At 43.4% G+C, this 13783-nt stretch overlaps 1 protein-coding gene across 7 annotated transcripts in view; it reads left to right on the top strand.

The window, feature by feature from the left end:
• AP4S1 (adaptor related protein complex 4 subunit sigma 1) overlaps positions 1 to 13783 on the top strand; it is a 63297-nt gene that overhangs the window by 15829 nt on the left and 33685 nt on the right. For 6 of the 7 annotated variants that reach the window (XM_036353949.1, XM_036353894.1, XM_036353912.1 and 3 more), the window contains exon 2: positions 11930 to 12134. In XM_036353949.1, the coding sequence (XP_036209842.1) occupies positions 11997 to 12134 (138 nt within the window). In that variant the 5' untranslated portion in view covers positions 11930 to 11996. Of the gene's footprint in view, positions 1 to 9745; positions 9853 to 11929; positions 12135 to 13783 lie in introns of those variants that run through there. The other variant, XM_036353904.1, reaches the window with a different exon arrangement.

The following is a 13783-nucleotide window of genomic DNA, read 5'->3' as shown; positions in this document are numbered from 1 at the left end:
TTTTAATATATTTTATTGATTTTTTACAGAGAGGAAGGGAGAGAGATAGAGAGTTAGAAAAATTGATGAGAGAGAAACATGGATCAGCTGCCTCGTGCACAACTCCCACTGGGGATGTGCCCGCAACCCAGGTACATGCCCTTGACCGGAATCGAACCTGGGACCTTTCAGTCCGCAGGCTGACGCTCTATCCACTGAGCCAAACCGGTTTCAGCGAATTTAACTTTTTAAAGTGTTTTAGCTATTTAAAAACTATTTGAGTTTAAAAAAAAAAAACCAGCATATATATAAATGTGTTTAATGCCAAATTAATCAAATGTTGTTGAAATACTTCTTTTTTCTTTTAATTAAACAATGCACCTTTTTTTTTTTTCAAGAGAGAGGGAGAACATTGATGTGAGAGAGAAACATTGATCAGTTGCCTCCTGCACATGCCTGGACCTGGGATCCAACCGGCAATCTGGGTATGGAACCCACCACCTTTTGGTGTATGAGAGATTCTCCAACCAACTGAGCCCCACCGGACAGGAATTATTTTTTTGAGAGAGAGAGAGAGAGAGAGAGAGAGAGAGAGAGAGAGAGAGAGAGAAGAAGAAGAAGAAGGAGAAGAAGAAGGAGGAGGAGGAGGAGGAGGAGGAGGAGGAGGAGGAAAACATCAATTTGTTGTTCCATTTATATATGCATTCATTGTTTGATTCTTGTATGTGCCCTGACCAGGGATTAAACCCACAACTTTGGTGTATTGGGACAATGCTCTAACCATGGTGCTCCCTGGCCAGGGCCAAAATGTTGTTGAAATATTTCTTGCCCTAGCCGGTCCTGGGTTCGATTTCAGTCAAGGGCACATGCTCGGGTTGTGGGCTCGATCCCCAGTGCGGGGTGTGCAGGAGGCAGCCGATCAATGATTATCTCTTATCATTGATGTTTCTAGCTCTCCCTTCCTCTCTGAAATCAATAAAAATATTTTTAAAAATATTTCTTGAGTGACCCAGAAATTTAACAAAAGTAAAAATCTCAGAGGAAGCTACTAAAGTGAATGCTGAATCATAAAAGAGGTTTAGAAAGCCAAATGGAGGAACAAGGGGCAGGAGAATAGATGGGGAAAAAGAAAAAAAAAAAAGAAAGACAGAGTAGGTGGCAGGTTTCTTGTCCAATTTTAGTGGAACTGAAATAGGGAAGAGTCTGTCCGGAAGAATATCTGGCATATGCTGGGGAGGATGAGGAAGAAAAGGGGACTCTGTGGAGTACTTTACATGACTTTTATCTCATTTCGTCCTCACTGTAAGTCAGAGGCAGCTGTCATTCCATTCAGATGAGAAAACGGAATCATTGTAGAATTCTAATAAATTTTGAAGCAAAGAAACAAACTGTTTTAGGGTCTACTAAAAGAAAATACAGCATATTACAAACTCTGAGGAAAATGCTTCCACTTAGATGGAAATCTGCTACTGATCAGTGTGATTTCCTCTTATTTAAGTATGGAGAAATCCAGGAACAGCTAAACCCAAGGCCTATGGAATGAATGGATTTGGTGTGGCAAATAGAACTGAGCAGTTGCTATTTTCACAGTTCCTTTGTTTAGGCCATACTAATTAGATGCCCTCAGCACATCCATTTTGAAAAACACTACATATTTTAAAGAAATGTAGCATTTAGAAATGCCAAAGTAAGTGAAACAATAGCTTCTTTATTCAGAATAAACATTTTCAGTTGGATAATTTCGCAAAATTATATAATGCAACTCAACTTTTAAACAAACTTTGTGTGACTTATAAAAAGTAACATATCTCTTAAAATTTGGGAAATAAAGTAAGGACTGAGAATAAAAATTGCCCCTAATCCTACCATCTAGATTTAAGCAAAATGCATTTTGGTATAATTTCTTTCTTTTCCACTTATTTCGTGGTAACTCTGAACTCTGTGTAATGTACATGTATAATGATTTTTAGTAAATTCACGAAATTGTACAAAGATTACCACAATCAGTTGTTAAAACATTTATATCATTCCAAAAAGAATCCTATCCCTATTTTGCCCCAAACCTCTCTTTCCTGGCCTTAGGTGACCACAAATACAGTTTCTACCTATAAGTTTGCCATTTCTGGATATTTCATATCAATGGAATTATACAATAGTAGAATTGTGCAACTGGCTTCTTTCACTTAACAGTGTTTTCAAGATTCATCATTTTTTTGTAGCAGTATTTTGTTCCCTTTTGTTGATAAATTGTTTTCTATTGTATGTAGATTTACCATATTTTGTTTATCTCTTCAATAGCTGATGGACATTTGGCTTGTTTCCACTTTGGGGTTATTGTGAATAATGATTCTATGAACATTCATGTACAAGTCTTTTTTGTGCACATACGTTTTCAATTCTCGAGTATATACTTTGAATTGCTGGATAATATGGTAAATATGTGTTTAACTTTTTTTAAAAAATATATTTTATTGATTTTTTACAGAGAGGAAGGGAGAGGGATAGAGAGTTAGAAACATCAATGAGAGAGAAACATTGATCAGCTGCCTCCCGCACACCCCCTACTGGAGATGTGCCTGCAACCAAGGTACATTCCCTTGACCGGAATCGAACCTGGGACCCTTCAGTCCCCAGGCCAACGCTCTATCCACTGAGCCAAACCGGCTAGGGCTGTGTTTAACTTTTTAACAAACTGCCAAATTGTTTCCCAAAGTAGCTGTAACATTTACATCCCCACCAGCACTATATGGGGTTCTAGTATCTCCACATCCTGGCCAGCACTTATTTTCTGTCTTTTTTATGATAGCTATTCAAGGGGGTGTGAGGTGGTATCTTCTTGTGTTTGTTTTTTTAAATAAATATATTTTTATTTATTTCAGAGAGGAAGGGAGGGGGAGAGAGACAGAAACATCAATGACGAGAGAGACTCATTGATTGGTTGCCTCATACAAGCCCCCGACTGGGGATCAAGCCCCCAACCTGGGCATGTGCCCTGACCAGAAATCGAACGGTGACCTCCAGTTTCATAGGTTGTCGCCCAACACTGAGCCATGCCTGCTGGGCTTCTTGTGGTTTTAATTTGCATTTTCCTAAAAGTTAATGATGGTAGCCATTCATTTATCCTCTTTGTTCAAATGTATTTTCAGGTCCATTTTTCTTTTGTGTTGCTGGTCTTCCTGTTAAAGATTATAATCCAGTATGTTATTTGTTGTTCAGATAATTCTAGTTTGGCCATTGGGAGCTCTTTCTGATTGTCTAGTCTGTCTATCTATCTCTCCAGCTCACACCCCCGGCCTCTCAGCCCCAGCTTGCACCCCCAGCCTTGCAGCCCCACCTAGCACCCCACCTTGGCCTGGCGCTGCCCCCTCACCTGCTCCACCATCCCGCCTGTGGGGCGATTGATCGGGTCCGGGCCCTCTACAGGCTCCCTCAGCACCTGGGAGCCGGGCGGCGGCCCCACCCCCAACTACTGCTGCTGGTCACCATCTGCGGGGTGATCAACCCCCACTCACACCCGCATTGACCTGATGTCATCCGCTCACCTGCTCCACCAACCCGCCACGGTCCCACTCTTGTCGAGGCCCATTGGGGCTGGCAGCGCCTCCACTGCCGCCTGCTGCCAGTGCTACGTCACCAATGCCCGCCATGTTCTGCACCGCCCCCTGGTGGTCAGCACACATCATAGTGAGCGGTAGAACTTCCAGTCAAATGACCACTGGAGGGGACTATTTGCATATTAGGCTTTTATTATATAGGATAGGATAGTTGTGAAACCATCACCATAACCCTATACCTCTTAGGCCTTACCCCTTGAAATCTCATCCCCTGGCAATCTTTAATCTACTTCCGTCTGTCGATTTCCCTATTCTGGACATTCCATATAAATGTCCTTGTGACTGGCTTCTTTCACTTAGCACAGTGGTCGGCAAACTCATTAGTCAACAGAGCCAAATATCAACAGTACAATGATTGAAATTTCTTTGGAGAGCCAAATTTTTTAAACTTAAACTATATAGGTAGGTACATTGTTATTAACTTAATTAGGGTACTTCTAAGGCTTAGGAAGAGCCACACTCAAGGGGCCAAAGAGCCGCATGTGGCTTGCAAGCTGCAGTTTGCCAACCACGGACTTAGCATAATGCTCTCAAGGTTCATCTGTCTGTTCTTTTTTTCTTTTTCTTTTGTTTTATTTCTTTTTGTTTTTGTATGATTTCTATCTGGCCTCTTTTTAATCTTTAGCTATTTATTTATTTATTTATTTATTTATTTATTTAAATATATTTTATTGATTTTTACAGAGAGGAAGGGAGAGGGATAGTTAGAAACATCAATGAGAGAGAAACATCGATCAGCCGCCCCCTGCACACCCCCCACTGGGGATGTGCCCGCAACCAAGGCACATGCCCCTGACTGGAATCGAACCTGGAACCCTTCAGTTCTAAGGCCGACGCTCTATCCACTGAGCCAAACCAGCCAGGGCTAATCTTTAGCTATTTAGATGTCCCTTCTGCATCATTGTAATCAATATGAGTATAGAATTTGGTACCCTGATTTTGTGACTTAACATTATTTTATCTACATTTTTCCTTTTTAATCTATAGTTTTCTATTCTTCTGCATAGTCTGAGTATTTATTTAATGGTGAAAGACATCAAGTTAGTGTTCATTTAACACTTAGTTCTGAGTTTGAAGTATCTGAGCTAGTTTCATTTTTTTACTATTATAAATAATATTGCTATGAATTTTCATGCATATGGATTTTTAATTATACTTTTAGATTCCCAGGACTGAAATGCTTGAGTTAAAAGCTAGAATTATTTTCATGTTTTTTTGTTACATTCTACCAGGTTACACTGTGGAAAATTTGAAACAAATTAAAGGTCCACTAAGTTTATATATATATGAATTTCAAAGTGAATTCCCATTTACTCACCACCTAGATTCTTCCATTAATGTTTTACTATATTTACTTTATCATATATCTAACCATCTATCTATCAATTTATCTTAGTTTTTAGTGCATTTCGAAGTATAAATATCAACACAGTTTGCCCACATACTTCAACATTTATATAACTAACCAGAGTATTAGTTTCTTTTTGTAAAATTTGCATATAATAAATGCATGAATCTTTAAAGTACATTTGCTGAGTTTTAAAAAACCCATACATCTGTGTAACCCAAATCCCTCACAACTACAGTTTTTACCCAATGAAATGTCAAAGAAAATAGTATGGATAAGCATTGTTTTGTGAACTTTTGTTTCAGATATTATGTGCCTGTATATGGGGTCACAGTGTAAAATATCTTTCTTATCACAATAAGAGAGTGAAAATCACTGGTCTGATAGCGGGGCTCAGCGTGTAATTAAATAATGATTATATAGGGCAACGATTTTCAACCTTTTTCATCTCATGACACACATAAACTAATTACTAAAATTCTGTGGCACACCAAATAATATATTTTTTGCCGATCTGACAGAAAAATAGGTATAATTTTAATTCATTTACACTGGATGGCTGTTGTTGTGTTGGCTGCTGTCATTTTGTTTTATATGATAATCTAAGAGAAAAGAGGTCAGTGTCTCTGACTAAATAGTCAAATATTGCGTGTTTTAAAAATTCTTGCAGTTTGGCCAGTGTAGCTCAGTTAGTTAAGCATCGTCCCATGTACCAAGAGGTCACTGGTTGGATTCCCAGTCAGGCCACATGCCTGGGTTACTGACTGGATCCCCAGTAACTGGTATGCAGAAGGCAGGCTATGATGCTTCTCTCTCATCAATGTTTGTATCTCCCTCTCCTCTCCTTTTGGGCTAAAATCAATAAAAACAGTTTGCTTCTTGCGGAACCCTGGTTGAAAATCACTGCTATAGGGTGACAGGTTTTGTAAGATAGAGTGATGGGTTCTTAGAAAGGGTAACCAGCTTTTTGTGGTTAGAAAGAGGGAATTGGCATAAGCATGAAAGGCTTCACTGAGGAAAAGGTGCTATATTATCATAATAACATTGGCCAATGCTAAGTTTCTGAGAACATTACATATAATTATTCCTCTAACCCAGTCGTTCTCAACCTTCTGGCCCTTTAAATACAGTTCCTCGTGTTGTGACCCAACCATAAAATTATTTTCGTTGCTACTTCATAACTATAATGTTGCTACTGTTATGAATCGTAATGTAAATATCTGATATGCAAGATGGTCTTAGGCGACCCCTGTGAAAGGGTCGTTCCACCTCCGAAGGGGTCTCGACCCACAGGTTGAGATCTGCTGTAAGGATTAGAGTCTAATCCTTACAACCCAGAAGGTAAGTACTGTTACTTTTCCCATTTTACCTCAGACTGAGTACTGAAAGATTTAAGTAACTTGACTAGGAAAACGAAGCTAGTAAGTAGTAGAGCCAATCAAGTTCCATTCAGTTCACATGAGCTTGTGACTGTTTTATTGTACTAGAAGCCCAGTGCACGAAATTCATGCACTGGGGGGGGGGGGGTCCCTCAGCCTGGCCTGTGCCCTCTCGCAGTCCCGGAGCCCTTGCTCCTTACCGCCCGCCTTCTCACTACTCCTTACCACTCAGCTCGCTGCTCCTTAGCGCTGTCATGGAGGCAGGAGAGGCTCCTGCCACCACCGCTGCGCTCTCTAGCTGTGAGCCTGGCTTCTGGCTGAGTGGCGTTCCCCCTGTGGGAGCACATTGACCACCAGGGGGCAGCTTCTGCATTGAGTGTCTGCCCCCTGGTGATCAGTGCACATGATAGCAACTGGTCATTCTGCCATAACGGTCGCTTAGGCTTTTATTATATAGACTAGATTCCCGGTGCACAAAAATTTGTGCACTTGGGGGGAAAGGGGGGTCCCTCAGCCCGGCCTGTGCCCTCTCGCAGTCTGGGACCCCTCGGGAGATAATGCCCTGGTGGCTTAGGCCTGTTCCTGGGTGGCAGAGGGCAGGCCCAATCTCTAGGTGCAGCCCCTGGTCGGGCTCAGAGCAGGGCCGATTGGGGAGTTGGGGCGCCGCCCCCTGTCATACACAGAGCAGGGCGGATTGGGAGGTTGCGATGCCACCCTCAGTCACGCTCAGGATAGGGCCGATTGGGGGGTTGGGGCACTGCCCCCTGTCACACTCAAGGCAGGGTCGATGGGGAGTTTGCGGCGCCACCCCCTGTCACGCACAGAGCAGGGCCCATCAGGAGGGTTGGGGCTCTGAACCCTGTCACACACAGAGCAGGGTCGATCAGGGGGTTGGGGAGCTCCCCCTGTCACGCACAGAGCAGGGCCCATCAGGGGTTTGGGGAGCTCCCCCCTGTCACGCACAGAGCAGGGCCCATCAGGGGGTTGAGGAGTTCCCCCCGTCACTCACAGAGTAGGGCCGATAGGGGAGTTGGGGCACCGCCCCCAGTCACACACAGAACAGGGCGGATCAGGGGGTTGGGGCGCCGCCCTCTATCACCCACAGAGCAGGGCCGATCAGGGGGTTGGGGTGCCGCCACTGTCACACTCAGGGCAGGGCCGATGGGGAGGTTATGGCACTACCCTGTCACACACAGAGCAGGGCCCCTGGGGGGGGGGGGGGTTGGTGCGCCGCACCCTGTCACGCACACAGCAGGGCCCATCAGGGGGGTTTGGGCTCTGAACCCTGTCACACACAGAGCAGGGCCAATCAGGGGGTTGGGGAGCTCCCCCGTATCAGGCACAGAGCAGGGCTGATCAGGGGTTTGGTGTGCCTTCCCCTGTCACAAACAGAGCAGGGCAGATAGGGAGGTTGTGGCCCCACCCCCTGTCACACACAGAGCCGCAGGGCGATCAGGGGGTTTGGGTGCTGCCCCCTGTCACACTGATCCCGGTGCCGGGAGGCCTCTTGGCTCCGCTGATCCCGGTGCTGGGAGGCATATTACCCTTTTACTATATAGGATAGAGGCCTGGTGCATGGGTGGGGCTGGCTGGTTTGCTCTGAAGAGTGTCCTGGATCAGGGTGGGGGTCCCCACTGGGGTGCCTGGCCAGCCTGGGTGAGGGGCTGAGGGATGAAGCTCCCAACTGCTCCTTTTTTTCTTTCTTTTTTTTTATTCTGGGCCAGCTTTAGCTCTGAGGCTTGGCTGCAGCTCTGAGGCCTCTGCTGCTGAAAGTAGGTATCTGGTTTGTTTAGGTTCTATAATTGAAACTCTGTATCAACTCCAGCTCTGAGATCCCAGCTCTCTGAAAGCTGGTTTCTGGGATTTTGTTTAGCTTCTATATTTGTTACAATGTTTCTTAAACTGCAAGCTCAGAGGCCGGCAAGGAAGGCGGGGAACGTTGGTTTCCTCCGTCACTGAAGCAAGCAAGCCTCATGTTCAGTTTAAGCTGCCTGGCTGCCAGCTGCCATCTTGGCTGGCAGTTAATTTGCATATCGCCCTGATTAGCCAATGGGAAGGCTAGCGGGCGTATGCCAATTACCATGTTTCTCTTTTATTAGATAGGATGAATACTAAACATTTTCTTGGTGGAAATTTACTTTATAACTTGGGGATTTTATTTCAATCACTTTTATGGAACAAAGAAAATGTTTTTTTCTGAGAGAGAGATAGAGAGAGAGAGAGAGAGAATGAATTCTGGAGTTACTAGAAAGGATGTTAGCCATCCATCAAATACCACTTTCATTTCTAGAAACTTCATACCCTACTGTTTTCATGCAGTGAATTGTTTGCTATCTCCCAAATTAGTTGTGCAGTGGCATTAGAAAAGAGAACATTGAGTTCATCATTCCCAAAGCTACCTGACATTGATGTTTATTAAGCTTAATTGAACATTTAATGACATAATGCATGAGTGAGGCAAAGAGGCTATGTGGTCAATTAGAGACAGCATTTAAATGAGTTGGAGATCAGAATTCAGGACTTCACTCTACATCTCAGATTATCAGTTTTCCCATCTGCAGAATGAGGGATGACAGATACAGTGCATATGTTGCCACACCCTGCTTTCTAACCATGACCGACATTACTAATCACTCATGGCATTCTTTTCTTCTGAACCCGAAAACAGCTCCAGACTCCTTCCCAACATGTGCCCAAAACAGCGAGTACAGTTAGTCACCATTGGCACCCACGTTGAAATCTATTTGTCATCTTTGGGTATGACAATCTATAAAGACTCTTCCAGTTCTAACTCCCAGAAATACACCATCAGAAATTTGAAAGCTGTGCCCAGTTCAATATGTACTTTGGTCTTTCCAGGCTCCCTGTTCTCTAGGCATTGCATTTACATCAAATGGGATCCTGGGGCACTGATGTCTCCATATCCTACTGTAAAGCTCATCGACAGACAGCCTAGTCTTGGCCTTTAGGTATCCTTGCACTTGTCATGTAATGAATGCTTTCCCCAGCGAAGTGCCCTTTTTCTTTGCACATTCACACAAGCTCTTGGGTGTGGAATATAAATTCCTGACTATCAAAACATCTTCCCCAGCCATGTGTGCTGTTGAATGCAAAGAGTTTATAAAGAGAGGGAGTTCATACCTGCTCCCTGACCACAGCCAGCACTTGTCTGAGCTCATTCTGTATTTCATAATTGATTCCCTCCTTCCTGATGATTGCTCAGCAGGCGAGGAACCTAAAGCATTCATCTTCCGTTCTCAAACATGCGCTTGTCTCTGAATCTCCACATTGTACATGTGGGTGTTTATTTTATAATACAAATAATTCATAATTTTGTGTGTTCATTTTATTACCACTGTGTAATTCTACAGTTATATGTTGTGTAATTATGAGCATGCAAAAAAGTGTTGTATTCAAAATTTTAGATGCCTACTATTTTCAAGACTTGCACCCTAATGAATATCAATTCAACACGTCCTTATATGTCATCCTTGATCTTGAAGTCAGTGGGAAGGAATGCTGTGCTTGTGAGGTAGGACCAATGTGATCGCTCGGTGTAGCATCTCAGTGGGATCATTTTACATCTTCTTTTACCACTCAATGCAACCAGAGCATTTAAAGGCAAAGCCTTAGCCATGAGTTCCTTTGAGACAATATATTTTCCTTTTACCTGACAGCTAGTATCCAGGGTATAGGATTGTAATTTCTAAGATTCATAAAGATAGTTTTAAAATAACTTTGCTGAAAGGGAATGAAAGGAAGGATGGTAATCTTAATTTGCTAGTCATGTGTCATAATTTACTGGGAATAATTTGTAAAGAGAATAAAAGCAGCACATAATACCAAATGATTAAGCAGCATAAAGTATGTTGCCATCCACCTACAGTAGTGAGCGTATCACCCTGGAAAAGGGAGTGAATGGCCACAAGTGTGCCCCTGGCACAGCTGTATGGCCTTCTCTAGATGACATCCTGTTCTGATGAACACAGCAACCAAAAGTGTATTTAAGAGCTATTGTTAACCTCAGTCTTCTGCACTGATTTTCACAGATATTATAAAATGTGAATATGATATTGTCAGATGAGCCAGTGCAGCAACTCGGATGCTCATGATGAAAGGTCTGGCCATTAGTCAATATTGTACTTTTTTGCAATTGATTCTTTCAGAATTTATATTAAGTGTAAAAGGGACAAAAATAAGATTCAATACAGCTTAGTTAGAAATAAAGCCACAGTATGAACTCCTGGATGATAAGAATCATGTGTTTGTCCTCTAAACTGGGCTTCACCCCTGGCAAAATAATCCAGGGACTTTGGGTGTCTTAATCCCTGAACTTCAATTTGCTTGTCCTTAAAATGGGGATAACAGAAGTACCTGCCTCAGAGAATTGTGAAAATTTAACAATATGTGTACATTGCTTAGTACAGACCTTATAGGACTTGTTATAGGGCCTTGTTATTATAGTTGCTACTATGACTACTGCTTCCAACATTAAGGGAAAAAAGCTTCACTATAGATCTTGTCTCCATTGTCCATAAAATAGTTCCTATTCTTTCACAGGTCTTCTAACGCTATTATCATCTTATGTGAGCAGCTGAGTTTCCTGTGACTGTACTTCCTGCCCCCTGAACTACAGCCATTGAACTTTCCAGAGCTTTCATATCCCTGCTTTCTCTGCCCCAGAGTCACTTCCTCATTGTTAAGGACTTCCCCACCCCCACCCCCCAATATATTTTTATTGATTTCAGAGAGGAAGGGAGAGGGAGAGAGAGATAGAAACATCAATGATGAATCATTGATCGGCTGCCTCCTGCACGCCCCCTACTGGGGATCGAGCCCGCAACCCGGGCATGTGCCCTGATGGGGGATCAAACTGTGACCTCCTGGTTCATAGGTTGACGCTCAACTGCTGAGCCACACTGACCTGGCAGTTAAGGACTTGTTAACTGTCCCTTCTTTGAAAAGCCGTTCCCAACACTCCTGTGATGTGCCTTGCCCATCCTGTCTGTGTACCAGTTATAACTCATTACCTCATACTGTTGTTACTTGTTTACCTAGCTAGCATCTTTGCTAGTTGTGAAGATCAGAAATCGTTACTTCATCTCCATATTCTTCTGGTGCTTGACACATCAGTCCAACAAGACTGATGAGTCAATGGATCAAACATGAGTAGGAGTACTGTGGATACTAAAAATGTTTTGGAAGATAATTAATGAACATTTATGGTTAATTATTTATTAAAACCTCATTAGTGCCCTAATCGGTTTGGCTCAGTGGATAGAGCGTCGGCCTGCAGACTCAGGGGTCCCAGGTTCGATTCCGGTCAAGGGCATGTATCTTGTTTGTGGGCACATCCCCAGTGGGGAGTGTGCAGGAGGCAGCTGATCGATGTTTCTCTCTCATTGATGTTTCTAACTCTCTATCCCTCTCCCTTCCTCTCTGTAAAGAATCAAAATATATTTTAAAAATAAATAAATAAAACCTTATTAGTGAAGACCAATGACATCAGAAGACATTTTTTATTTACTTCTGGTTCATCTGTAGAACACATTTAATATGATCCTTTGTGAAAATTGATCTTGCTGTTCTGTTTTTCTTTCATCCTTCAGGTTCTAATTATAGCCACCCTTGCCATAACTTTTGATTTATATTTGGAAAAATACTATCCAGAAAAAAATGATAAAATTCTTCCTCATGGTGAATAAACAAGGGCAGACCCGGCTGTCTAAGTACTATGAGCACGTGGATATTAATAAGCGTACAATTCTGGAAACAGAAGTCATCAAGAGCTGTCTCTCTCGATCCAGTGAACAAGTAAGTTTCCAATTCTCTTTATCTCTGCATTCAACTCAGCGGTGGCATATCTGTTACTACCATGTTTCAGGGGGCATTGTTTTCTTTGAACTACATTCTTTCAACAGCTATTAGGGAAAATAATAAGTGAAATGAAGGCTGAAGCATAGCTCTCCTTACATCCCTTTAAGGAAAATGAAAACAAAGCAAACCAGAAAAAGTCTTGGGTTCATATTTAGGTCAGCATATTTGTCTCAATGCAACATGGAAGTGGCACCTCAAACTTGTTCCTGCTGATAGACATACCTTCTTTTTTTGTTTGTATGAACTCAACCCTTGGAACTCTTAGGAGCACTTGTAGCAGGTGGTTTTCTTTAAGCCAAAAGTTGAAGATCAGATGACCAGTATAGAGGTAAACATTCAAGACACACTTTGCGCCAGAGAATAATAATATGATTCTCATATATGGTGCAGTTTTCTTCTGCTTATTATTTTTGTGAATTTGCCACCAACATAATACTGGAACTAGTGATTTTAAAACAAACTTGATTTGACCTGTGTTCTTTTATTATCTAGATAAGAGAAATGGAAGTTAAAAAAAAAAAAAAAGAAACAACAAATCCATTCATTCAGCCAAAATTAAGGTTAAATTAAATCATTAAATAATTTAGAGGACGGCGAAGATGGCAACCAGCAGGAAGGCAGGGAGGGAGAGTGTGAGAGCACGAGGGAGTGATAGAGGAGTATGTGGATGTGTGTGGTGTGTGTGTGTATGAGCTAGGGACAGTTAGATTCTGCAGGTCTTCTAAGGGGCTGCTAAACCAGGCAGTCTTAGATGGCGGAGCCCCGCTCACTGCACAGACACTACTGGGCAGCCAGCATGGGAACAGAGACTACACCATCTTGAGAAACAGAGCTGCTTGAGACTAGGATCCTGGCCTCAGCACCACCCAGTCTGGTCTCAGACACAAACCAGGACCCTGCAGCCACTGGGGACAGAGACCTGCGACCACAGCTACAGAACCACGGACAACAAGAGTCCAGAAATCCCCGAGGCAGATCCGTGAGTAATAGAGCCCATCCCCCTCCCCGCAGCTCACGGGCAGCGCCATAGTAACTGATAGACCCACCCCTTGCCTGGGCCTCAGTGCTGCTGCAGGGACCTTAGCCTGGAAACTTGTCCCTTGGAGCGCAGGCTAAGGGAGCCTTGGCCGGGAAGTGCGCGAACACCGGGAACTTGCCCAGCACAGCACAGGCTAAGGAAGCCTTGGCCTGGGAGCTAACGCGCAAACACTGGAAACTTGTTCCTCGCAGCACGGGCCCCAGGGCCCCAATTCTCCGGGCAGGAGGCAACATCAAGCACCAGTGACTTGACTGTGTTTCTTATCACCTGCGCCTGGAATCCCTGATTCCCTGTACATTCATACTAAGAGCCAGTGACTCTAATTCTTGGTGCAAGTTCACACAGGGACCCTGATTCTCAATGCAAGTCTTCGCGAAGCAACAGAGACTCTGATACTGGATTCTTGGGGAACTCTGACTCCTGGTGCACGCTAGAGGGTTCTGATTTTCAACACACTCCAGGGGGATCTCTGTTTCAGCACGGTGCAGGCGGGGTCCCTGATTCTAAGTGCACACACGAGGCCACATTGAGCGCTAGTAACACTGAC

This window comes from Myotis myotis, unplaced genomic scaffold (assembly GCF_014108235.1).
Source record: "Myotis myotis isolate mMyoMyo1 unplaced genomic scaffold, mMyoMyo1.p scaffold_m19_p_1, whole genome shotgun sequence".
Lineage (NCBI taxonomy): Eukaryota > Metazoa > Chordata > Mammalia > Chiroptera > Vespertilionidae > Myotis > Myotis myotis.
This window is presented reverse-complemented; position numbering and strand designations above follow the sequence as displayed.